Here is a 27,647-nt window from a genome sequence, read left to right as displayed (position 1 = left end):
TCAGTTTAAAAAACCGTTTATTACTAAAATAACATCGATTTACATCGAGGATTTAGGGTCCACTCACTATAATTTCACTAAATTTACACACATTCCGTTATACTAGCGAATATGCTAAATGAATCTCAGTCAACTAAATATAAGGAACAATAATGTAGACACTGAAGGACAACTTAAGAAATTTCTATTTCATTTGCTTAAATTGTCACACTCTGTTAGTTTTTGGTCAAACTTAAAAAGAAAAGAGTTAATTTGTTAACATAGAATTTTCAGGAATATACAGGGTGTTTCCTGCAACCTAATACATTCAAAACCACCCTGTAGGTAAGAACTTTAAAGTGAGTTTTAACCTCGTTTGTACAGTGATAATACTGGCCCATAAAATTTTTTTTGCAATACTGTCCTAGTAAGCTGCCAAATCAACTTTCTTAAACAAATCCCTTAAAAATTTAAATTTCCATTAATTTTTTTCCCGCATAAGGTCTCCGTTAAGAACGTTAATTATGACGGTTTCTATTGGAATGTTAACTGACTATCTACAGGGTCGGAATTTAAACGTTAAAAGCCAAAGTACATTATAAAGGAAAAATGCCTAGAATAAAATAAATATCTTGTATAAAGGAGCTACCTACATTCCGTGGAGATTCTTAATGCCTCCATAGGTAAACTAAAGTCACTCGTTGAGAACTATAAATAAAACAATCCTATCTATTAAATATTTTTGGCGAATAGTATGGGTTAAAGAGAGGAAAAATCTGTTCAAGGATTGATTCCCATAGAGGAAAAACTTGTTTCTGAAAAAAGACATTTTCAGTGTTACTTACCACATATGCACACTTATAAAAGATTTTTTAATAAAATAATGTGATGAAATAAGGTGCTTCCTTGGGAGCCAATCCATGGACACGCTAAGTTTTACTAACATTAAAGTATGTAATTAAAAATATGCAGGGTGATTCGAAAATGGCATAATAGCTACTGCATCCTAGGTGATAACTACATGGAATCCCTGTTCCTTTTAAGATTTATTTAAAGATGTCTTAGCCTTAATGCCATTTTCAAAAATTATATGTTATCTGGGTTAAAATTCCATTTAAAAACTTACACTACTAAAATAACTTTGATCTTATGACTATTTTGTAAAACTAAAAACAAAAATATACAAATAATGTTCGTGCGGCGCAACTAAGAACGCTAAAAAGTGCCGTAAAAACTAACAAAACAACAAAAAACAACCTGAGAGAATTAGAGAGCTGAGTATTGGATTTATAAACAGGGTGGTTAATATAATATACTAGTAGAGGGTATTTTACAAGGCAGTTTTTTCAAATAACATTTTGCCTCTGGTATAAGCTATCATCAACTTTATGTTTTTAATTACAGCCTAAGTACGAATTTTTGGTTTTATTTATTGGTCCCTTTGATTTGATTCATTTTTGATTGATTTACGATTTTAGAAGAGAAAATTCGTCTCTGTCTAACACATAAATATAAGAGTATATTTTTCTGAATGTACGCTTATTTAATTAAATTATAGGCGAAGAAAATAATATGTAACTGAAAACAATATTATTAAGTAGTTCCTTATGAAATTGCTAAAATTTGAATTTTTCCATTATTTTTAATTAATCCGTTTTTTTTAATATATTTTAAATTACAGAATATAAAATAAGATTAAGTCATAAAAACTAATTTTATGTCATTAAAACTTCACTAAGCTGGAACATTATTAATTTGAAGTTTATTAATTAAAATTTTAATATTTTATCACTGTTTTATCCTCCCTAAGTCATTTAAGTTAATTAAAAGTTATCATTAAATAGCAAACACATTAACAACAAAATAATATAATTAAAGTAAGTAAATAATAAAAACGATATTTCTTTCTGTTAAAAGAAAACAAGAAAAACATCTTCTGGAAACTCAGTCTCTGTCTTAGTTATACAGAAAAACAAAGAAAAAACCAGAGCTCTATTTGAAAAATCAAGTTGATGATGCTAATTACAATAAATATACCGATTATACTGCCACCCTTAAGAAAAATGCATAAATAAATAAAATAAATAAAACAATAAATCACTGGCAAGATTATGTCGAAACACCAAATAAATAAGAACTACTTTAACCTACTACACTATTCGCCTTTTTATATGTATATAAAAAAAAAGTATTGTTCACACCAAATAAACTTTAATGTGACGTAATTTAGTCACCAACCATCTAAGTTTTTAGTACGGTTAACAAACTTTATAAATTTAAATTTCCTGCTCCTCGATTATGTCGGTGACAAATGACATATTGCTATGAATTTGCCAAGTTTGATTTGTCTTTTGTCGTGTGACTCTTTATCCATTTTTTTGATTCAAGGAAAATATGTAAAATAATGCTGGTACATTGATTTACCTTGTACGTTGCGTAATTTGATGCATATTAAAATTATGTTTAAAAATTCTTTTAAATCCGGTAAAAAATGAAATTTTAGAAGAAAGTCCTTGGTATTTTTTTTACGATATTTATCATAATATATCAAAATAGATAATACTACATTAAAGCCATTTTTTGTCGTTTACAAGATGAACATTATACAATATTAAAATTTAAAATTGTTTATGAAATAAAATGACATAATTAAACTAAAAAAAGGTTGGTCCTGTGCTTTGCAAAAATTAATTTATTTTTGCAATATTATAATCTTGTCTAATTTTAAAAAAACGTGACAAATTAAATTGTTTAAATTAAATTAGAATGTTTGATTAAATTATTATATTTAACCCTTTCTAGCCCAGCAACTACAATTGGAATATAAGTCTAAAAACTCACAGCAGAACTCTGCAAAATATTAAAATTTGAAATCATAGGCATTATATTGCAGATTTTAGATTACAGATGTCGATATGCATGAGTTGGTGAGATATCGAGTCAGAGACAAACAACTAGACGTACAACTAAACTCAAAAATGTATGCCATATATCTCTTTCACTTTATCACAGCTATACCGACATCCTTTTTTAGCATTACAGAAGGTAAATTAAGGTGGAGCCACTGTAACTAAATTGTATCTATTCTGTATTTAACTTTATTTCAATATCGGGTATTATTTTTTACTGATTGTACTTATATGTTCATATGCACTTCGTAGACAATCGTAGCAAATTCTAGAGACTCAAACTTATTATTTTTTCAAGTCATTATATTATTAAAACGGTTGCTAAATAGAGTTTATATTTAACTATATGGCTGTGAATATACTCAAATAATAACATTCTTATAGGTAAATAAATATTAATTAATTGCAACGCTAATGTCTGAAAATAGCATCATAAAAATATAAGTTTTCCACTAATTTTGAAAGTTACTGGGTTATTATTTATATTTTTTATTTAATCTGCTATTATTTATTTATAATTCAAATGTTTGACTATTTACAAATAAAGTCTCTTATAACGGTAGAATTTAAAAACTTATAATACTACATCAGATGCAGTGATGTAGGGTAGAGTGCTCTAAGAGTGCGCGGTCAATAAGAGTACGCACTCGTCGATTTTTGGAGCACGTCGTCGACAACAACAAGGTGTTAGTTTTTTGTACTGATTAAGAGGAGTGTCTGCATGTTTCTTATGCATTTTAAGCAAATAAACAGCGATAATAACGTTATTAGATAAGTTTAAGGAATTTTATCTGTTTTGTTATTATATTTTGACATTTTGGATATTGTACACAACTGTAGTTTTCAAGAATTTTGCGGTCATATTTTGTCATGCTTACAATAAACCTTGAAGAATCGTATAAATCATACCGTTGTTTACGATTTCGAACCAAGATGGAGGCAGCACTGGCGCTTTTTAAAACGTGCTCGTTTTGTAAGAGTGCGCAATCATTAATATTGTAAGAGTACGCGCGCACTCTTACAAACCAGGTTTTTTGTTCTAACGGATTAAACGTATTTTTTCTTGTGTTTTAGCATGTCTGGCAGAAAACGAAGTTCTCAACGTGCTTTATGCTCACCGGCGGTTATGGAGGCAGCAAGACAGAGGATTGAAAATGGAGAAAGTAAAAGAAGCGTGGCAAAATCCTTAGGAATGGCGAAAAGCACGTTAAGAAAAAGGGTAAAAAGGACAACTGTAGCTACAAAACTGGGAAGATTCGACATTACCTTAACAGCAGCAATGGAAGAGTAGTTGTGTAATTATATTAAAACAATAGACAACATGTTTTACGGGTTAACTTCTAGAGCTCTAAGAAGTCTAGCATTTGAGTTCGCTGAAAAAAACAAATTAAAACATCGTTTTAATATAACTTCAAAAATGGCAGGTAAGGGCTGGCTGCGTGGATTTTTAAAACGACACAAAAATGTTACATTAAGGCAACCCACCGCTACAAGCGTCGGGCTGTTGGGTTTAATAAACCACAGTGTGAGCGGTTTTATAAAAACCTCTCGGAGTTAATGAACAAATATAAATTTCCGCCACATGCAATTTACAATATGGACGAATCGGGATTTTCAACTGTCCCAAACAAGCACCCTAATGTTTTCTCTACAAAAGGAAAAAGGTGTGTCAATAAAATATCAAGCGCAGAATGGGGAACCAATGTTACTATTGTATGTGCAATGAGTGCTAGTGGATAATTTATTCCTCCCGCATTTATATATCCACGTAAAAGAATGAAGGCAGAACTTTTGGACGGCTCCGCCATCTTCAATTGGAATGGTATCTGATAGTAGTTTCATCAATCAGGATTTGTTTGTTGATTATGCCACACATTTTCGAGATCATGCTAATCCAACAAAGGAACAACCAGTACTAATGATAATGGATAACCACACTTCCCATTGTTCTATTGCAGCAGTTGATTTTTTTCGACAATATAACATTATCGCATTAACAATTCCTCCTCATAGTAGCCACCGTATGCAGCCACTTGACCGATGTTTTTTTAGTCCGTTAAAAAAGTTTTATGCCAACGAGTGTGAAAAATGGTTGACGAACCATCGAGGGCGGGTAATTACGGTCTACCAAATTGCTTCAATATTTGCACCTGCATATTTTAAAGCTGCTGCTTTAACGAATGCGATTGAAGGTTCTAAAGTGACAGGGATATGTCCCTTTAATGATGATATATTTACTGAAGCTGACTTCATGGCCACTTTAGTCACAGAACGAGAAAATTCTGCTACAGCTACAGTAGCTACGTAAGTAGAAGCGCCAAACATTCAGTTAGAAGTCGCTGATAACTCAACATCTAAAATCAATATTCAACCTCATCAAATCTCTGAATTAGCCTTTGAAAATGCTTCCAAAGTTCTTGACAGTCCAACTGTTGTTCTTGAGAGTTCCACTACTAAGAAAAATTCACCTCAGCCTACAGAGCTGGTTTCCAACACATCTGCAATCATTTCAACTTTGGAACAAACAGTTGCTGTAGCGCCAGAAACCAAAACATTTGATTTATCGAACACTCCTGGAACATCATCAACTTATATTAAATTAACAACAATTTCTCCATTACCCAAATCAATTACGTTCAGGTCAACAAGTCGCAGAAGCAAAAAGTCGGAAATTATCACCAGCTCCCCATATAAGGACCAACTAATTAAAGAAAAAGAGAAAAAAAAACCGAAACCCATAGTCAAACTAGATATGGGCGATAACCTACCACCACCACAAGAGCTTTCGGAAGAGAGTTTAAAAATAAAATGCGCTGTGAACCTCAGACAGGCAAAGAAGACACTGAAAAATGGAAAAGCTGTTTTGAAGAAGCCAAAATCACCGCCTCATAAGAAAATGTGGAGCTGTCCAGGGTGCAACGAAACATTTAAAGAACCTGTTATAGAAGACTGGATTGAGTGCATATTGTGTGCTGAATGGTGGCATGAAAAATGCAGTGCCTACGAGGGTTCTGGATCTTATACATGTGACCTATGTTCATAAAATTGCGTGCGTACTCTTACAATACTAAATGCGTACTCTTAAAAAGCGGGTTTATAAGAGTGCGCAAAATCACTTTTTTTTTTAGTTAAATTTTTTCTGTTGAAGTACTGATGTTTAGTTTGCGAATTATACCTTATTTTGTTGCTTAAGTATCAACAGTCATAAATAAAAAAATATATATTTTCAACGCAATTCGTTTGGATTTTTTACCTGATTAAACCTTAAGTGCGCACTCTTGAAGCACTCTACCCTACCAGTTATTTGCTAATTTTTATATATTGCGACGCCATTGAAGTAAATATGATAAACGTATTTCGTTAAAAGGTGTGTACTATTATTATAAAAAAAAGCATGCAAAATGTCAAAAAAATCAGAAAAGTATTTTTCATCATATGTTAAAAAACGATTTTTTTTCTGAAATTTTGACACTGTTGTATCTAGAAATGGTCTGAACTTCATACGAATTTCTCGTCTTAAAATCAGTTTTTCTATAACATTAGAGTCCTGACTCAAAAATACGTGGACACTATACGTAAATCATTATGAATCAGCTGGTCCTAAAAAACCTTAAAATAAAATTTAAATTTCGCGGGCAGTTTCTGCCAAAATACCTTTAGCGCCATCTGCGTTCACCTTGGATGCTAAAAACGGATAGATACATGGATATTAATTTATTGTTGACTTGCGCGTCTCGTTGTTTGTCTCTGACCGAGTTACATGTGAACTTTTACGTTTAGATTTTCATGTTCACAGTGTTGAGAAAATTAAGATAAGTTTTTGTTTTATGGGTCTTTAATAAATGTAAATAACATAAAACGCCTCTATGTTTGTCAAAAGGTAACACATGTTTTATTAAATTCCATAATAAGTATTTTGAAAAATTAATTTGGCCTTGAAAGGGTTAATTTAAGTAATGAAAAATATTATATTGTTAAAAATTCACCTCAAACCCTCAAGGCTGAAGACAAGGAGGACCATTATTCAAAGTATAAGTCGCATATTGACATAAAATACTGACAATTTTTTACGAAGAAAATTTAAATACTGAAAGCTCCATCCAGATATAATAAATGAGCTTCAAGGTCGTTAAATAAGCAACGATTATGATGGCACTACCTCATAATAGAAGGGTCGCAACTCAGTTTAAAGGCCTTCCCTAGCAGTGAATTTGAAACCAGGGTATTGTGCATTGGCCTGTCAGAAGCCTTAATTTGTGCCCGTTGAATTATTTTTTGTAGGAATACTTTTCACAAGACGTTAACACTTTTCAGCAAAACTTTATTGCTGAAATAGCGACATGCGCAGACGAATTCAAAAATGCAAAAGAAAAGAAGGAGAGTTGTTTGATCATTTACTTTAGAGTTTAATTATTATCTATTTAAGCTTATTTAATGTTTAGTTTATTAGTTGTTATTTTTTTATATTATCTATGGCATTTTGCTTAAGATTTGAAAATATTATTGGATATTTGAATTAAGTATCGTAGATTATCATGGTTAATGGTTATTAAATATGAAATACCTTCATTTTGTTCCTTAAGACATTTTTAGGTGGGAAGTATTTATGCTATGACAAAACAAAGGTAAGAACACAAAGTCACGGTGTCATCAAATCCATATAATTTTTATTTCAAAGCTACACGTGTTTCGCTCCTATCGGAGCATCATCAGGCCTAGACCTACACAGATCATATATACATATTATTAGTAATGTGTTTGTTCTTACCTTTGTTCTTACCTTTGATATTAAGGTGGCTAAAAGGTATCAAAATAAAATGCGGGTCTGTATTTAAAAAAATAAAGTTGATGATGGTTTCTAAAAGATGAACGAGAAACGTCATATGTTAAATCCAAAGAAGTCATTTTGTAGACGAGAAAAATGGTCTTAATAAAGTCTTATCTATTTTGATATAGAACTATAAATCACGTAATTTGTATTTTTTTAAATTTTTAAACGGAATTTTAATAAAGCATCAATTAAGGCAACTTTAGCATAATGTCATCGACCTTGTATCCCTTACGAATTCCGAGATCCCAATAATAAGGCTCGAATTTGAGCCACCCTGTACGATCAAAGCTTATTTGGTATAAACTATAGCAAATATAACAATTTAGCAATTAAAAAATTCCCTAAAATAACTCGAGATTCCCTAAAACCCCCCCTAACCGAACGTCACATTAAGCGTCTTCAAGGACATCGGCTCTATATACAACTCACCCAAATCGCTAATATTCCTTATACTATCCAACCCGGTAAGCAACTTCACCTCCATCTGTTGCACCTTAACCGAACCGAAATAATTCACCTTCTGATCAAAAGCGACAACGTCGCAAGTATAGTTCGCGGCAACGGCGCAGTCGTAGCCTTGACGATGAAGTACCGCGAGGGCACTAGCGGAGGGAAACTGGGAGTACAAGTAATCGGATTGGGTGCGCAGGTTTAACAAGTGAACGTCGCACGGAAACGGTTTGTTGATCAGTTTTAGTTTGTCTGGAACGGTTCCGAGGAAGTCCTGGTCGACTATAAAGGTTTGGGCGGGATAGTTGAGGGCGTTCGAGAGGTGGGTGGCTTGCAGGGATGGTCTGGGGTAAGTTTCGGGTGGTTTTGATGGTTCGGCTGCTGGTGGGATCGCTCGGACATTAAATGAACGGACCACTTCGCCTAAAAATATAAAAGTTCAAATTTAATATTAAAAACTTATGACTTATGATTTTTCTAGTTCAAGGAATTGAATATTGAAAAATCAAATACACGCCTCGAGAGGAAGGTCTTTCAACTGTGGTTGAAGCTAAACTGACACGAACCAATATAACGTTATTCGAGCAAAAGATCCAGAGAAATTCCCGTCGTACAAAAAGTTCAAGCAGTCAAGAAATGTTGTTACCCAAATTATATAACTCTTACAGCAACATCTGCAAAAGTACCACTTCAAAAGCTATTAAATCATACCGTTTATTATGGAAAGAGACCTTGATACAATTTAAAACAAAACACAAAGTCTCGTTCCCAAAAACTATATAGTCCAATAAATTTTAGGTAACATATTTCACTTAAAGGATTAAGAATCTGGTTAAACCTGTAACTTCCACACCTGCTCATTACAGGCAAGTTTTATACCATTGCGCTATCGAGGCTTGTTTTATAATTTAGGAATGAAAGAAAGTAAGCATGAGACTAAGTAAGGTTATTAAAGAGTCCCGGCTCGAAGGTGCAACGTTGTACTTTCAAAACTTTTGAATCGTGGACACTTTTAGGCATGACTTAAATATTTTTTATTTATTATCATTTTGAGGGGAAAACCGTAGTTCTGGGTAAAGAATTTGAATAGCTAGGGCAGTTTTCTTTGCGTGTAAAAAAGTGGCGTATTTTCAGCCACTTTTCTTAGCAAATCTAAAATATTTGTAAGTAATAATATTAGAACCATAAATGAATTTCACCACCTATTAGAATTCCCGTTAGAGAAAGAACACCAGAAGAAAATACCCTACTTAGACCTGCTACTCGTGAGAAAATAGCAAGTCTTTTCGAAATGTACAAAAAACCTTCAGGCAGAAATAAGGGATTTTGAAGGATATTGTTAAGATTTGTATTGAGTATGTGGATGTGGCTCGCGATTTAAACCATATATTTATGATTGTTTTGACAAGTGGCCTACGCCTAATCATGGTCTTTAGATTGTACTATTATTGGGCCTTAAACAAAAGTCAAGCTGAAATTTTAGATATTTTTGTAATTAATTATACTTATTTTCTCCTTTAAAAGAATCTTTGTTTTCATTGGGCCAATTTACTGACATAAATATTCCTATAAAAAAAAGAGGCAGTAATACATTTTTTTTTTAAATCCAATACACTCATTATCTTAATTATTCATTTCACAGTTTATCTGGTAATTTTTACCTTTTTCATACGTATCGTCAGCATCGAAACCCTTCACTGGCTGCCCACCATCAGCCATTTTGGTCACTTTCGAAATATCTTCAATAAGCAGCAAATATTTACTGGTGGTTCTTCGATTATCAACCAATCCCTCGCCCATCCCCCTGGAATCATCATATAACGTTCTACGGTCCAACATCACCTCCAAAAAACCTGGATACCAAGCAGACGCACCTAAATAATATATAATTATATTAAATTGCTCTTCGAATCGAGAATTTACCTCTACCTTGGGCATGATTAGTCAAAAGACTCAGCCTAATACTCTCGTCCTGTATAAAAGCCATCGAAGTTATAGGGAAATAGTTGCCTTCAATACCGATTCGTTCGACTTTTACCCTCTTTTGCATATTAAACCCGTTTAAATCGGTATAAAACTCCGGTGGATCCCCGTTCTGCACGTCAGATATAATTCGCATGAATAATTCAGTTTCTCTATTCTTAGGAGGGTTTTCAAAATCGACGGTGTTTTCTATACTGATCGCGTCGGATAAAACCGACGTTTCGTCCAAGAAAATGGTCACTTTATGGACTAAAAATGGCCCATAGATGGTTAAAAGTTCCGTGGTGACTTGACCGGTGGTGATTATAACGGACATTTGATCCTTATATTGAGCCAATACGTCTTTTTCATAATCCCGCTCGTTCGGATCGGGCATAAATAAATACGCTCCGGAATGGAATTGGGCACTTCGGTAGGCGGCGAATTGGATTTTGCACTGCATGATTTTCGGACGGTGCTTACGGATTAGACTTTTCATAAAACCTGTAAGAAAAGTCCACAAAATAAGTTCATTTCACTCAATGGGACCAAAGTAAGGTCATAAAGACAATAAAGCACAAGTCTTAAGTCGATATTAGATCATCATCGTTTCTTTCAAAGATCTGAAGATGGCTTTTGATGGGCGAAACACGTAATATTGATTCTGTATTTTATCGTCTTTATAACTGTAGTAGATGAGAGAATGTATTTGTAAGTAGATGATAATTTTGCTTAGTAAAGAATTCGTAAGGTAAGTTATAATAAAGGGTCTCAGGAGTAAGGACCTAATGACGGAAAGTAAGTGAAGAGTTAGTGAGAATTTGTAGCTTAAAGATCACCCTATCAGAAAAATTTCCGGAAAATCATTAAACTACAGTAAAAACAGGCGTTCTGATTGAAGCAAAAAAGGATATTCAAGGGACTTTATACAAGAACTAGAAGAAAAACGACAAGTAAAAAGACGAGAAGAACAGTAGATCCCTTGCATATTAAAGTCCTTGAATATATTTTCAGAGAAAATGCATGAAGTTTTTACAAGAAGTAGAGGAAAGAGGAAGAGAAAAAAAAGAGAAGAAGATACAGGTTCAACAGAAAATATTCAAGGGTTTTTACAAAAAGAAGAGGAAAGAGAGGAGGAAGAAGCTTAGATTGATAAGGAAAAAGAAGAAGAAAGACTTAGATAGAGAACTTCAAATTGAGACAACAAAAAATATTCAGATGTTAGAAAAAGTAAAAGAAACTGAGGGGGAAGAATAAGAAAATGACGAGGGAAAAAATAAAAGCAGTTATAGACGTTCCAATTAAAAAAAAATAATTCTAAGAACTTTTCGAAAAGTAATATTATAAGAAGATGACGAGAAAAAAGAGAAGAACATAGATAAAGACGTTTAACAGAAAATACATTTTACAAGAAAAAAAGAATAAGGAGGAAGAACAGGTTAAAGGATAAGAACTACAGAAGATAGACTCATTCTGATTAAAAGAAGAAAGACAGTAGATAGAGAAGTTCCAATTGACACAACAGAAAATAAGTGCATTTTTATAAAATCTATAAATAAAAATCGAGGTAAAAATTGAATAATTTTTGTAACAAGTCATTCCTAAGGCAAACCACACTCAAAGATACTTGATTGTGATTCAAAGGCAGCACCAGTGAAAAGTTGATCTAACTGAGAGCTATAGTAAGAAGTTATTAAGGAGTTAGTGAGGGATTAATTAATTAAGTGATGACTGATTAATTGAATGCATTTATGATCTAAGGTCAATATTATTGGACATTCTTTCAGAAAGTTGGATTTTATGGAAACACGATGAGAGAAGAGAAAATAAGTTAATAAATTACTGGCAACTAAGGAGAGTGCCCATACAGAAATGACATATGACAAGGAACAAAAAAATATTACATGAAGGAGACGAAGAGGAAAGAGAAGAAAAATAAGAAAAACAAAAAAAATGGGGAAAGTTACTTAAGAAATACTCTTGCAAAAACTAAAAGAACGTAGACACAAAGAGGATAATCAAGAAATTTTAGAAGAAGAAAAAGCGGAAAGAGGAAAAAGGTAGAGCAAAAAAGCGTTTAAAACAAGTCTTAGAAGATGTGTCTTTTTGCTAATTATTACTTTTTTTATTGTCAGTGAATAAAAAACTCAAGAAGAGATAAGATATGACAAAAAGGAAATAGAAAAAATTAAGAAGAAATAATTGGATAGAAATCTTAGAAGGAAAAAATTAAGAAATCCAATTCTTTGAATAAAATATATACACTGAAGCTTCTTAAGTAATGTACAAATTATAATATGAAGTAATTGGGACAATCATTCTAAGAAAAGGACTAGCTTCAGAGTCTCCTTATATACCGCCGGCAATTCCCGCAAACGAACTAGAAAAAATTGACTGTAGCATTATAACATAAAGTCTTAATCATTAAGCATTAGGCTCAGAATCAACATTTATTGGTGACAATTACAATAATTTGGCGAAACAGCTAATCATAATTAAATAAATTCTGAGACCCAGACTTATGTATTTATTTAAAAAAAAGACTTCACAAGTACTGCAAACAAAGCAATAGTAATTATATGTAAAGTACTCGTATATAACAGACTAATCAAAGAAATTGAAACCCAAAATACACACGCCAAACCTAAAAATGGACTTTAAATAACGTAAACCATAATATAAAAAATAAACTATGTTTCTTTGCATCCTAGACCATATTCCGATATGCAAGCGATTTTTTCAAGACATTATTACAAATCCGTAATATATTATTTATTGGAGACGTAGTATTACAGTTATTAATAACGTCCGTTAACTAATATAAAATAGATTTTCATTAGTTAGTCCTAATCTAGTATTTTGCGCTTAAAAAAATGTTTTCTATAAAACCTCGGCTCTTTAGTATTATTTACGGTGAAATACATGAACATAATCGCCTGATTCTATCTTCTAGTGCAGAGCATTTGGAACTCAAATGTTTTCAACATTGGGCTTTATGACACCACATAGAGGAATTCTAATTTGTTTGATTTTATAAAAAAATGGTCAATATATGTATTACTATCAGCATCCTGTAATATAACATTATTAAATTTATCTTTTAAAACCAAGGATAGAGAAAATATTTAATAATTGCAAACATTCACTGAACCAATTTTTACCACTAACCACCAAGAGTTTTGGTTACTGCTAAAACTGTCTCGTAATTTAAGATTTAGAATGTCAATGTTGGTATCGCTACAGAAGATTTTAATATCATGTTTTATTTTTGGATTTCGATATAGTTTTTCTAAGCGAGTTATTAAATTAGTTTGATCCAAATTATGACAATGGTAGGTACCTGTTACTCCAATAATACTACAATTATTTTTGATTATGTTAATTTTCAAAAATTTACTTTGGAAAACTATTGGCCTAATAGGCATCCACTAATTTCAATAAATTACACTTAACGTAAAAAATAAATCCATCACATCTGTTTATTAAGTTTTGTTACACAATTGCCAGGTAAATTTAAATTATTTAGTTTAAACATAAAAATATTTGTTTCTGAGAGAGCAATTATGTCGAAATCCTTAAACAGAAAATCCAAATAATTGATTACATTTTAAAATTTTTTAGAAACACTGCTTACACTAATATGCATAATATTAAGGTCCCTAGTTGTATAATCGAAAATGTCTGTAGAATCTATATTATATGTTTCTAATAGGTTCATTTTAATGGGGCTTTTTGGCTGATCATCATACTAAAATTTCATTAAGGTATACAAAGTATTAAAGTACTAAAAGTCAATTAAAAAATACATGATTTTTAGGGGCTTAGCCATATGAAAAAAAGTTGGTTCTTCCTTTCTATCTTTTTGAAACTATCCAATTGCAGATTTCCTGCATATAGTAGACTAGATAGTAGAATTTTTCTATACAATGTTTTAATAATATGGTTTGCGTTGGCTTTAAATTTGTTTTGTAAATGTCCCTAGTATTTTATCACATTGAGGGTAAATAGAGACCCAACTAGATATTCACACATTAAAATTGTCACAACTTTTACAGAAAATTTCGCTTAGTATATAGAATTTATAAATAAGCTTTCAGATTTTTTTTAATAGGGGTTAGGTGGAAGAACAGATTAACTATTTATACTTAAATATATAAAACTGGACTTTGCCCAAATTGATCATGTGTTTTTTCCTTTTTTTCGTTAAGATCATGAAAGATATTTATTATTATTATATCTTTCTTTCTAGTATACTCTTAATGATTTCCAGATTTTTGACCACTACAAAATACATATCTGTCATGAAGTTTTTGTTCTTAAGTTAAGATGTAATGAATATTGCCCTCATTAAATAATATTTTCAAATGGGTAGGAAAAACTAAACACCCAGATCTCTTGTCAAAAAAGTCTCTATAAGAAGGATAATGGGTCAAGAATATAAACATTATTCTTCCAGATTAATTCTAGTTATCTGGACAGTCTGGTGAAGTGGTAAATAGACAGAATCTTTCTCTTACTTAGTTATAATCGCATTCTCTCAGTTTCGGTTTAAGCCATATTCCAGATGTAGCTTTACAAAGGCATTAATAAAGATTTTAATAAAGGTGCTAATCTTAAAATTATCCGCGTTACAAAACCCAATGAACGATATGCCTTATTAATTATTTCGTTATAATGAAAATTAAATTTTGTGTTGACCCGAAATGTTACTCGCAGATCTGTAGTAATTGTTCTTTATATCAATTCTGGCATAACTAATACAGATATAGATAAGATAGTTTGCATTAAGGGTATAAATGACCACTGCATATTTTTTAATATTAAGAGACATTTGGATTTTTAAATCAACCCATAATAGAAAATAAATCATTTTTCAATTTTACACTATCCTCCCTAAGAGATATTGTTTTAAGTAGTTTAATCTCTAACTAAAATATTACAATAAGAAAACGTGAAAGTTACTCACCAGTAGTCCCACTAAACAGCAACTTCAACTTATGATTCTCTAGCTGAATGTCACTCTGAGGAATATCCTTGATAACAAACGGAGCTTCCAACTTAGTCCCGTCCGGTAAAACCTCCACTTTTTTAGCGCAATTTTTACAAAATAGCGCTGCCAAACCGTCCGTGTTATCCGTCGAATAACTTAAGTAATAAGTGACAACGCCGAGTTCCGGTAATTTCGCAACGAAAACCAGTTCGAATTCCCGCGGTTGTATCCAGAACTTTCCCAATCCTGGCTCGAGTAGCGGATTAATTTGGTATTTGACCTGGTTGCCTTGTGCATCGGTCACGTGAACGTTCGTGGTGTTTACTATTAAGGTGATCACGTGCTCTTGCGGGTAAGTCAACGAGTTAAAAAGCACAATTTTCCGTTTTTTATTAGGGCCTATTTGTATGGTGCTTTTGTTGGGTAGTTTTTCATAAGATTCCCGCTCGATATCGCTTAAAATCAAGCTCTGGTCTTTACCCAAGTGAGTCTTGGGGAATAAAAGGGTTTGCAGTGCCATTTGCTGTATATTAGCGGTATCTCTAAGCGACTCAAACAATTTAATCCCATAGTCTTTCATGACAAAGGATTTACTCGTTCCGGTGATGGCGTCGTGATGCTGAAACAAACCCAAATGCCTTCTGGCTTTAATGAGTTTCTCGAACTTTTTTTCCAATATTTTCACGTGACTAGTCAAGTCGTTTTGTTTGGCGTAATTAAAACAAATCGTATATAAGATTTCGGCCGATCTAAGGCTGTGCTCCAGTTCTCTATCGAGGATTTTCAAGAAAGGCCTTGTTGTATAATATCCGGACCAATAGGCAGGTCTGCCTTCCGAAAAAATGTCAGAATACACGAAAAAATCCCCTTTAAGGGTGGGAAACTGTTTGTGTCTTTTAACAATTTCGTCGAAATACATGCTGGGAGTACCGAAGCTCACTTCTGCTTTATAGAGGTTTTTGTTGGCGTTTATATAGTCGATTAGTTTTTTGTAGTTGGTGTACTGTTGATCAAATTCTTCGCGGAAATTATATCTAAAAGGTATTGGAAATGGTTGAAAAAAATACTCGCTCAAATCACACTTCAAAAAAAAAACAATTTTATGATAATTCTTACCTAAAATCATCCCCGAGTGGCACCAACACCACATTATGCGGAAACAACGATCCAGTTCTCGAATACTGTTCCAAAAGCAGCTCGGCTTTCTCCTTAATATTCTTATCGGTGATACTTTGCGCTTTCAACGAGGACTCCGTGTATTCACCTTGAACTTTGCGAAAATCAAAATTCAAACAAATATAGGGATGCGGTCCGCAGCTGTGCTTAATCGAATAAATGTCGTAGGGTTGATTATGGGTTAAAATCGAGCCGTAAGGGTCGCTCGGAGACCAACCGGGCACCCAATGGAAATCTCCGTGTTGTTTTAGGGCGAGCCATTGTTTCCATGCGTAATGGATTCTTTGGATGACTGTTCCTTGCAGTCCAGAGGCTCCTAGGAGGTAGGGTACAGTGCTGCCATGCCCAAAAGGGTCCACTGACCACCCGGTTTTCGGTTTTATTCCCAAGTTGGTCCATAACCATTGATGACCTAAAATTTTCGTTGAAATATTATTGTAACTAATAAGCATATTTTACATGTACATATTAGATCACATGCTTCTTTTCAGAACGTAACTTACAACTTCACATAAGCAACTTTTACAGTTCGTATCACGAGGTCGTTGAGATCACATGTGTGCGCTCGATGCTTCGATTTTATAGTAAATTCAAAGTCAGTTATATGCAAATTGTTTGAAAAAAGTTACCATGCACAATTTGCTCAAGTAAAGGCCCAGTTTTGAAGGCAATTAAAGACTGTGCTAATTTTAGCATTGCGATATTTGTGTTAAATCGGTAAACGAGAAATTAAATATCGCTAGATCTGTGGCAAAACTTAAAATACAAACTGAAGTGTTGTCAGAAAGGATAGCTTTCCACCGTTATTGATAAAACCAAAAAATGCAAATCAGGATAGCCTAGTCACTAAACAAGCAGTTACGGAAAAAATAACCCATCTAATTTAATAATATCATTGAACAGACTTAAATCGAGACTTCGTTCGAAAATCGCTATTGTTGGGGTACGATAAACCGAAAAGTATTTGGTATGCGAACGGGATTTTTAAGACAATATTTAGCGACAAAGTAATTTGTCAGAGATCGATAAGATGGGTATAAAAATTATTAAGTATATTCCCAAGAACGAGGCAGAGTATAATGTAGTGTAAGAAGTTCCATCAGTATTTTTTAGTGAAATCATAAAAATTGGAAATGTCTTTAGTATTTTAGATATTACAAATAATATTAGTATTTTAAGATATTATAAACATTGGCGCTATGAGCAGCTATAAGGCAGTTAACTTTCGCAACCATAATACTATTTGTCCTTTATGTAATAAGCATCACAAGAGTGCTCACCTTAAATATGATATTTTAGAATTTACAAATTGCAGATTAGCCACAGATATCTTAAAATTATCAATCTTAAGCATTTCGTATTTGACAAAAGTTGTATATACTATGCAAGAATGAGAGAAAGCCAAATCTCCTGTTATCAATATTAATATTATAATAATATAGCAACTGCAATCAATATCTACTGATATACCAAATAATAGTTTTTTATTTTATGCATGTTAATGTTAACAGGGTCTGTTGAGCATTTTTAGAAACTGTAACAACTGTTTGTTGTTTACCCATTAACTATTAGCTGTGTGTGTGTGTAAGTGAAGCACATATAACAACGGATATAAATCTGTTATCTGATACTCAAATAATAGACATACGGACGGCTGTATTCGAATTTATGTTAGAAGAAAATATATGCTTTATAGTTATTGGTCAGTAAGGGTGAGTTTCAAACTAAAAATGAGAATACACGCTTATGGTGTATTTATAGATCTCCTAACGTAGTACGTCTAATTTTACGTTATGTTTAGATGAAAAGGTAACCAAAATCATTGTTCAAGGACAAAGAGTGATTATAATGGGTCATATTAATATTGATTAGTTAAAAGATGATCCAGGAACGAGAAGTTTAAAAAATAATATACCAGCTATAGGCCTTAAACAAAATATCTCTCAAGAGACTAGAATTACAAATCGCTATGCAATTGATCACATATAAATAAATGACTACAACTTAGTTGAAGCTCCTAGAATATTTTTTTAAAATCACTGAGCATGAAATCATTGGCGCTAATGTGAGTGTATCCAGCTCTCAAATTTTTGCAATGGTATTGTTTCACTTTTTTCATAATTTAAATAATGCTAAAATCGCGAAAGCATTAATTGGATATGATTGGAACTATACCTCAACCAATGTCAATGTAATTTATAGCGATTTCATCAAAAATATGCAAGTCCTAAACAGGTACAATTCAACAAAAATAAATAAATAAACACCATAAGTCATGGATAACATCTCAGGTAAAACAAGCATAACAAACAAGGGATATAACATACAAAAGGTTTAAGAACGATGACTGGAATGACTCTAAAAAGTAAAGAAATAATGCAAGTTGTTTTTTGAGGAATGAAAAAGTCAATTATTTTAATAAAAACATTGATGTATCCAAGGGTAATGAGAAAAAATGTATTCTACATTGAAAGCATTAGTGGGCAGCCAGAATAAATAAGCAGATGTGGCAGATATAAGCTTAATTATAAAAACCTAAACCATGAATCCCATATGTAAAAATGAGCAGCCTAATTTATCAAATTTGCAACCATTAACCTTATTCCGGCTTAAAAAAAATATGTGACTTAAAAACCAACAGTACTAGCGATGAGATTCTAAGCATAAAACGTCTAAAGAACCATTTTATTGTCATAGGATGTCCACTTTTAAATTTAATCAACATATCATTAACTACAGGTAAAATTCCAGATGATTTAAAAAAAGCACCCTAGTTCCTATTTCAAAAGTGTCTAAACTTAGGATGACTTTCAACCCATAAAACTTTAGTTAGGATCAAGAGGATTTATTCGATATAAATAATAAGTCAATTGTATGTACCACATATATATATCAGTATATGTTCAGGAGTAAGAGACTGTAAAGACGAATTGCTGCTTGCGATTATTAAGCATCGAGGACCTGCCAAAAGAACTATTAGGACACAAACTTATCTTGTTTGTGTCCTGTTGTCTTCAAAATATTAAAATATTATCTGAAAAATTTGAAACAAATCTTCTAGATGATATAGAAAGCTCAACTGAAGCATTTTTACAATTATTTCCAATAAGTCTTATATATTTACTAGTTTTTTAAATAAATTTATACCATCTTCAAAAGTATGCAACAGAACAGAAGTTATAGCATTTTTGAGTATAAATTTGTCAATGGGGATAAAAAAACTCCTGTTCATTTACTTATTTATATACTCCTTCGAACAAAAACATAATTGTAATTAAAAGTACGAGAATAAAATCATAAGAACAAATGATTTAAATTAAGTTATGACTAAACTATGAATAAAACAAAACAAAAAAGAACCACACAAATAAGGTACAAAACCAACAACAGTTAAAACTATAAGAACCTAATGCCTTTAAAATGAAAATCTACCTTAATTTAATAGACCTTTTCTATTAGATTGATGTTGACTCCTGCCTGTGGTTACCACACAATACACGCATCCTCAAGATGTGGTCTCACAAGTGCATTATATTGTTTAGTGATACAATTAATACTTTATAAGCTTTATTTACAATATATTCATAGTGTGTACTGAATCTCAAACCACTCTCAAACCAAACGACAAGATCCTTACATTCAGACCTGCGTAAAAGTAGTTGATTTTTGATATTATAAAGCGCATCTTAAAATAAGGCGATAATAAAATAAGGCAAGATAAATGTTTAATACAATTCTACTGCCTTATAGAACACCTGAAGTTGCATGAATCTTTTGAAATGTTGGTCCCACCCTAACCTGCTGATATATATTTGTCAGGTAAAACTTCATACACTGCAGTCCCTCCTCGGAAAACCCAAGCACTGCCAGTCTTAGTTGCGATTACCCTTATCAATCGTGAGGACCAACTCGTTATTAGACAAACATTATCAAGAGACAGTTTTATTTGGTTACAGTGAATAATAATGCCTTTCAAAGGTTCTGCATGTTGCGACTAACTTAGGTGCGTTCAGTTGTGATTCATACCCAAACTTTCCGTAACAGTTTCTGGTTCAAACACCAGACATAACTGCAGGTTTTATATTTTGGTATACCATACTGCAGTGTAGTTCGATATCAAGCCCTTACTATTAAAATTTATCGTCATATAACATATCACGATGAATTTCAATATTAACGTCAATAAATATGTTGAATTATATCTATGATAATGTGCTCTCGTTTGCAAAGAATAATCTGTTCTGGTATTAATAGAAATTTCAATACATTTGCTATTGGACCTCGATACAAACAGGAATGCATAATGACTTCCATAATTGAAAAGCTTATATGGCCAGGAAGACTCATGAAAGTGCCACGCATTATAATAAATTCCATATAAATTGGTCCAATATTAGTTTTGAGTGGACCATTTATCAGAAATATAGGTCAGATTTCAGACCAAGAAATCCTTCTTTCCAAATAAAGTATTTAATTATTAAATTTAAAATGTAAGTTTGATCAACTATTCTCGCTGTTCATAGCATTTCATATAACCTCTATAATTTTTCTTTTGAAGTCATACTTCTAAATTTTGTTAGATATATGAATAAAACAATTTGTGAGGCTTTGATTTATTAATAATTTTAAATTACCTTCAATAAGCTGATCAACCATAGCGAAAAGATGAACGTTGGCCTCGTCGGTCATCACCCAACCTCCGGTCGTAATCTCCAATCGGCCGCTTTGCACCAGATCCTTCAGCGCTTTTTGTTTGTTCGGATGCGCCTCCTCCCACCAGCTGTTCAAAAACGAAATTTCACTCCAAATGAATGTTAAATTATTGTATTCTTGCAGTTTCGCCACCATGTTACTCATTATCTGTTTCGAGGATACGTGGAAGTAACTCTCGAACGTTTTTAACCATCCCGGGTCATTATGCGAGTGCGGAACGATTATTACCTTAAAATCAAGTTAATGTTAGCAAAATTAATGTCAAATTTACTTCACTTTAGCTTACTTTTAGTGGGGGTCTTTCAGGACTCATCTTGTGAAGCTCGTAACGATCCTCGAACGATTTGTCCCAATATTCTTTGCTTCGCATCCATGACGGCTTAAATTAGGTTTTTTTGTTACTTGTGAAATCTATAATTTATATTTTTTTAATAAAATTTCAGTTTTGTTGTTAAATAAAGCGCCTTTTATACCACTGTTAAGTATTCTTTAAAATGTATGAGGTTATTATGTTTATGTAGGTTTTTGTATTACATGAAGTACAGAAGGACTATCTATGAAACAAATGTTAAATCCAATGATGCTCTTATGAGAAATTGAATATATTCGATTCAAAATCAATATAAATGAAAACAAAGAGACAGCCCACGAAAAAGAGTCTTGAAATGTGAATCACTGCAGAATATGCATGAAATAATGCTTGTTGTTTGTCAAACAGTAACTAAAAATTACACACTCTATAATTTAAGTTACTTGAAGATCTATAACCGGGAATAATGTGTAACTTTCGTTACACATTATATTTTATTGATATTTGTTTATAAATTTCAATTATGTATACCTGAAAGTCAAATTCCTTAAACACATCCAAAGTAGATATGTCAGCATCAGCATTAATCAGTTTTGGACAACGTGTAAATTCTTTTTTTTCATATACTTGTTTGGCCCATATGGACTGAATATTCGACTGTCGACTCTTGCGTTGCGCCGGTAATCCTTCCGGAGGAATTGTTAAATGATTTGTTCGGTTTACTGCAGAGGTAAAACTGTGAAGAAAAAAAATACATTCTACAAGTGAAATAAATAAAAAATAAAACCCACTTACTTGGAATAATAAATACATAATAAAATCGTAGCTATGAGTGCTGTAAGGGCAAGTCCTTTGAGGCTGGGTCTTCTAAAGAGTCTGCTACGATTTAACACTGTCATGGTAATCCCAATGGCTTATCACAGTCACATATTAGAATATATGTTTTATTTTAATAACATCCTGGTATAATGGTTATAATGATTGGACTGAGTATTAATTAGTGTCATTTATATGTTTGCATATTATGTAGCAGCAATCTGAAATAATAAATTAAATCGTTAATTAAATTTATTTTCATATTGCAAGTAAATGTCGTGTTTCTTTAAAATTAATGGCAGGTTCGTGTATCGAAAGCTTATTGATCTAACAAATACCTTATGGTTACAGACTTGTGTAGCTCCAGGGCACTAAATTATAAATAAATTTTTCCTAGTAATATCTTAAAAAGCACCAAATATCATTTCACTGTCTATAATAAAAATTGATTATAGCATGACCTTTCGTAAAATAAAACCGGATAGTACATGCAAATAAAAACCCAAACACTGCTTTATTACATGTCTTTTTAGCTACCGAAATATGTATTTTTTATGACGAACTTCATGCATGAATGTATGTAGAATTAATTATTATTTCCACCAATCTGGTATAATTACCACTGAATTATTTAAAACAACAGAAAATCCTGCTTTACAGGAAGTGTAAAGCCGATATTATGCTGAGTGAACAGTATAAGCATGTTAACTTGATATCAATATTAATTTGATTTTAGATAAGTCAGGATTATTTATAAAACTGTAAAAATTATATGATGCAACTTGTTTTTTTTTTTAGGCAGAACCACTTATGTAATTATTCTAACAGGGGGTAATTAAAATGGGATAAAGTACATGCAATGCACAGGCCATGTCATCTTGTATAATTCAATATATGTAATAAATGAGAAATTCAAGATCCCCACTATGGTAATTAAGTGCAATAAAAAATTTAATTTCAAGGGCATGCATTTAACTAGTTTCAATATTAATTAATTACTGCAGGTATAAAGCTATGACAAATCTTTTTATTGCTCATACCTAATAGAGTGGTAAATAAGTAATGATGAAAATTGAAACTCTTAATTAATGTATCAATATAATAATAAAAATTGTTCTGGTATAATCTAATTAGATTAAACTTTCTAAATAAATGAGACAGTTCAAAGGCCGGCTTTATTTACAAATTGGTTAAAGCGAGAGAGGTTTAGAACAAATTATTATTTGGAATATAAATTTATATATAACTCAATTTCGGGATTCATATCACCGCTAATTTTCACAAGACTTGTGGATCATGCTTGTAGACTAAGGTAAATTTTAGGAATATACTATTTGTTCCATTTAGGATATTGATGGGAACCAAAGATTTGCATCCATGGTACCACCAAAAATATTTAATCTGTTGCCTGATAGATTAAGGGAAATAAAAAACTATAGTCAAAATGTTTTTTAATTAGCTGGAACTATATAATATTTATAAGTATGCTTATTAGTTTTCTGTGTAAATTATAAATTTGGAAACTGATGTGAATATTTCTTTTGATCGGGATTGCCCGACTTATCTATATCATCTTACCAAGCTTAGGTCAAGGGTAAACTACGAGTAATTTCTACCGCATATTTATATAAGTGTTCTTTTTTTTTTCTCTTTCTTTATCTTCCAAATTATAATGGCTAGAAGAAAAAATGAAGATTTTTAAGCATTGCCAACATTGATGTAAGATCTCTTTTGCCAAGTTTTGTAGAATTTACTCAGCTGGTGAAAGAGAATTATGATGTTATATTGCTCTTATTTTAATATATAAACCTGCAAGATCCAAAGTATCAGAGGTAATAAACTTTCTCGAAGAAGTTATACCCCATATTTTGGCGGATTATGACTACTCTGTTATATTTGGCGATTTGAATATTGATATGCTAAAGCCAAATTTCCTATATTCTACCCTAAATTCCTATGGATACGATCAATTAATTAATGAACCTACACGGATCACCAACATATCTGCTACATGTCTGGATCCAATATTTATTAATAAAAAATCTATATGTCATAAGAGCGGTACTGTTGATTCGGATATAAGTGACCACAATAAAATGCCTTTCTGTACATTAAATATTCTCATTAAAAAAGTTAAACAAAAAGTTATTAAAATACGCGATTTTAAAAGTTTTGACTTAGATGAATTTAAAACGGATTTAACTCAAATAAATTGGGACCATATTTTTCATTTAAATGATATAGATGCAAAAGTACACTTTTTAGAACAAAATATTAATATTTTATTTAACATTCATGCACCTTATAAATATGTTAGAATCAGTAAAAAGGCTGCACCTTGGCTAACTGATAATCTCAAGTTAATTATAAAAGAAAAAAACAATGCACTAACTAAGTACAAACAACACAAAAGTCCACAAAATTGGAATCGTTATAAGGAGTGCAGAAATTTTGCACTTGCCTCTATTAGAAGAGAAAAGGCTGCATATCTAAATAGCTTACAAAGTGAAAAATCTGGTAAAAAAATTTGGCGTGGTTTGTACAACTTAAACATTAAAACTGCAACAGACAATAATGATCTACCATCTATTTTAAATAACCCCAATTTAATAAATGATTACTTTATAGGCATTTTCAATAAGTCTGATAACTGTCTTGACAGAATTAGCTTTTATACCAATCAAAAATATACAAATAACATTTTTCAGTTTTCTCTGGTAGATCAAGACACTGTTTTTAAAGCAATACAAAATATTAAATCCAATGCTGCGGGCTCAGACAATATCACTAAACAAATGCGACAGCTGTGCTTACCGAACATTTTAAGTCACATTACCAATATTATAAATAGTTGCTTGCTAACAGGCTATTTTCCAAGAGCTTGGCGGGAATCAATTGTTTTGCCCTTTCCTAAAATATTAAATCCTCAGTGCTTGCAAGACTTAGGCCCCATAAGCTTATTAAATGTTATATCCAAGGTTCTAGAATGGGTGGTTTATTTACAGCTTATTGATTACTTCATTAATAATAATATCATTCCCTCTCAACAATCCGGATTTAGAGCCAGCCATAGCACAGCAAGCGCCCTTTTAAACATCACCGACAATATAATACGAGCTCTTGACAAGAAACTTTCAGCTGTTATGGTAGGCCTTGATTACTCAAAAGCCTTCGATGTTATAGATCACGATTTAATTGTTGCTAAGCTAAAGTTTTATGGGTGTAATGACTTTGTCTTATCTTTTTTTTAAAGTTATCTCTGGAATCGAACTCAAAAGGTGCGACTGCAGGATAGCTTGGAGATAGCAGGAGTGCCGCAAGGGTCAATACTTAGTCCACTTTTATTTTTAATTTACACGTCAGACTTGCCTAATATTGTCAGTACATCTGAAATTTACCAATATGCTGACGACACGCAGCTGATTCACTACTTTGATTCCAATGAATATGAAGAGATAGGCAACAATATAAGCACTGAACTTGACCTAATATCGAAATACTCAAAGGAACATAACTTAATCATAAATCCTAATAAAATGAAGATGTTGCTATTTACTAATAAAAAGTCTCGTAGAATTATAACTTCAAGTATAAAAATTAAATTAGATAATACATTAATTACTTTTTCTGAGAGTATAAAAGTTTTAGGTCTCACGTTAGATGCCTCTCTTAGATTCAGAGAGCATGTTAGTACTATTCTTCAAAAGAGCTATTTGCGTTTGCATATGCTTTATGCTAATAAATCAATATTAAACTTCAAGACTAGGAAAAAACGTGCCGAAACTTTTGTTATGTCAATTATCCAATATTGTCTGATAGTTTTCTTTCCATGCTTGGACCAGCAGACACAATATCGGTTACAACGTGTGCAAAATACCTGCTGTAGACTTATCTTTGACCTAGGAAAGTTTGATCATGTGTCCCAAGGCATGTATGATTTGGGGTGGTTAAAAATACCTTATCTATATAAGTTTTTGTACTGCACCTAGTATATTGCCTTTATAAGTCCAAAGCTCCGATATATTTATTTGAGAAACTTATACCTAGAAATCATGTACATGCTCGAATTATTAGGCAAAACACTCTGACTATGACCCATCACTCAATGGCTCTCTTTGAAAGATCATTCACTTACAACACAGTCAAATTTGTGAACGTCTTTAGGCCTGATTTTAGCAATGGCCTGTATGTTTTTAAAAAACATTTCAAGAACCTGTTTCTACAGGAATCATTTAGGTAAATCAATAGATTTTCTTATTTCTGTTAATGAATATTGTTTTATTTTCTACTGATTTATGTTTGTTTATTTTGTTTTTTTTTTTGTGCAATTTAAGAAGGTTAAGAGTTTAAGAGTAGCTTTTAGCTAATCCTCGCCTTCGAAGGCAAAACTATGTAAAACTATGTATTTGCTAAATAAAGGTGCTTTATTATTATTATTATTATTATTTTGCCAAAGTAGATTTTGATCATTTCAATAACCTCTGCCCCTATAGGTAGCAACCCCTAGGTATAAATTATAATCTAGCTTTAAACATTTAAATAAAGTTAATAAATAAATTATTATGAAAAAGAAAAAAATCAGAACAAAGCAATAAATGAGTCAAACTTACTGAAGACCGAGCTGCCATGAAAAACAACTCACTCACATTATCGCATTTACTGAAGCTCTAACAAATATCTGTAAATAATTACTAACATTTTAACAAAAAAAAAGCAGAATGAGTGAAACCATTTATCAAATGCCTTTGTTGATACTTATATAATATACAATAGATCTAACAATAGACAATATAAGTAATAACGCAGTAGGAAAATACCGTGAAAATTGAACACAGGATATATGTAATTTTCCTAAATATAGATAAACACAGAACTGTAAATAAATAAGGTATATTTATTTAAAGCTTTCACTTTTTGCGATATATTTAAATGACTGGAACATATATGGCAAAATGTTTTTTTTGTTCAAATTGAAAGTAAAGAAGGCAAATTCACGCTAAATAAATTATGGCTTGCACTGTTGATTAAATAAAAATAAGTGTAATAGCAAAATTATTACCTGTTTTAAATAATTGATTAGTTGTTATTAAATTAAGACAGGTATATGAAATCTTCCCGAAGGTCATGTACAATACATATTTGGTAAATAATATTAACTAGACTACCAAATATCTTTTATTAAAGCAGTAAAATAACATTTCCTTTAAGAATCCAATAAAATAAAGGAAGAAATGTGATAATTTTATAAGCTTTCACCATACTTACCAGTGCTAATTTAGAAAGTGCCAATTCCAAGCTTGTTTTCTCGATTCGGAGAGTGGAATAATACTAATTTAATTTGACATGTATTTTTCGGTTAACTTAATTCAATATAATTATAATTAATTGGATAAAAAACCCGTTCCAACTAGGATTATTGAGATCATTAATTATAAATTTAATAAATAGATTATTTTTGTTTTGTTTTCATTTTAATACAAACGTCAAAAGTGACATATTTCAGTGACAATA

At 31.8% G+C, this 27,647-nt stretch overlaps 1 protein-coding gene across 5 annotated transcripts; it reads right to left on the bottom strand.

The window, feature by feature from the left end:
* Positions 1–27,605, bottom strand: LOC126735104 (alpha-mannosidase 2). Of its 5 annotated transcripts, none has more exons than XM_050439008.1 (10): positions 27,402–27,605; positions 22,116–22,357; positions 21,852–22,056; positions 21,297–21,389; positions 20,932–21,238; positions 16,238–16,709; positions 15,098–16,155; positions 10,099–10,635; positions 9,831–10,043; positions 1–8,592 (listed from the first exon to the last, which is right to left on the bottom strand). In XM_050439008.1, the coding sequence occupies exons 2-10, from the start codon at positions 22,217–22,219 to the stop codon at positions 8,093–8,095; spliced, it is 3,489 nt and encodes a 1,162-aa protein (XP_050294965.1). In that variant the 5' UTR covers positions 22,220–22,357; positions 27,402–27,605; the 3' UTR covers positions 1–8,092. The 5 variants fall into 5 exon arrangements, with proteins under 5 accessions (XP_050294965.1, XP_050294967.1, XP_050294968.1 ...); XM_050439010.1 differs by lacking the exon at positions 27,402–27,605 and adding an exon at positions 26,747–26,871; XM_050439011.1 differs by lacking the exon at positions 27,402–27,605 and adding an exon at positions 24,951–24,966.
* Positions 27,606–27,647: the final 42 nt, after the last annotated feature.

This window comes from Anthonomus grandis, chromosome 4 (assembly GCF_022605725.1).
Source record: "Anthonomus grandis grandis chromosome 4, icAntGran1.3, whole genome shotgun sequence".
Classification (NCBI taxonomy): domain Eukaryota; kingdom Metazoa; phylum Arthropoda; class Insecta; order Coleoptera; family Curculionidae; genus Anthonomus; species Anthonomus grandis.
The sequence above is the reverse complement of the archived record's forward strand: the minus strand, read 5'-3'. Positions and strand labels throughout refer to the sequence as shown.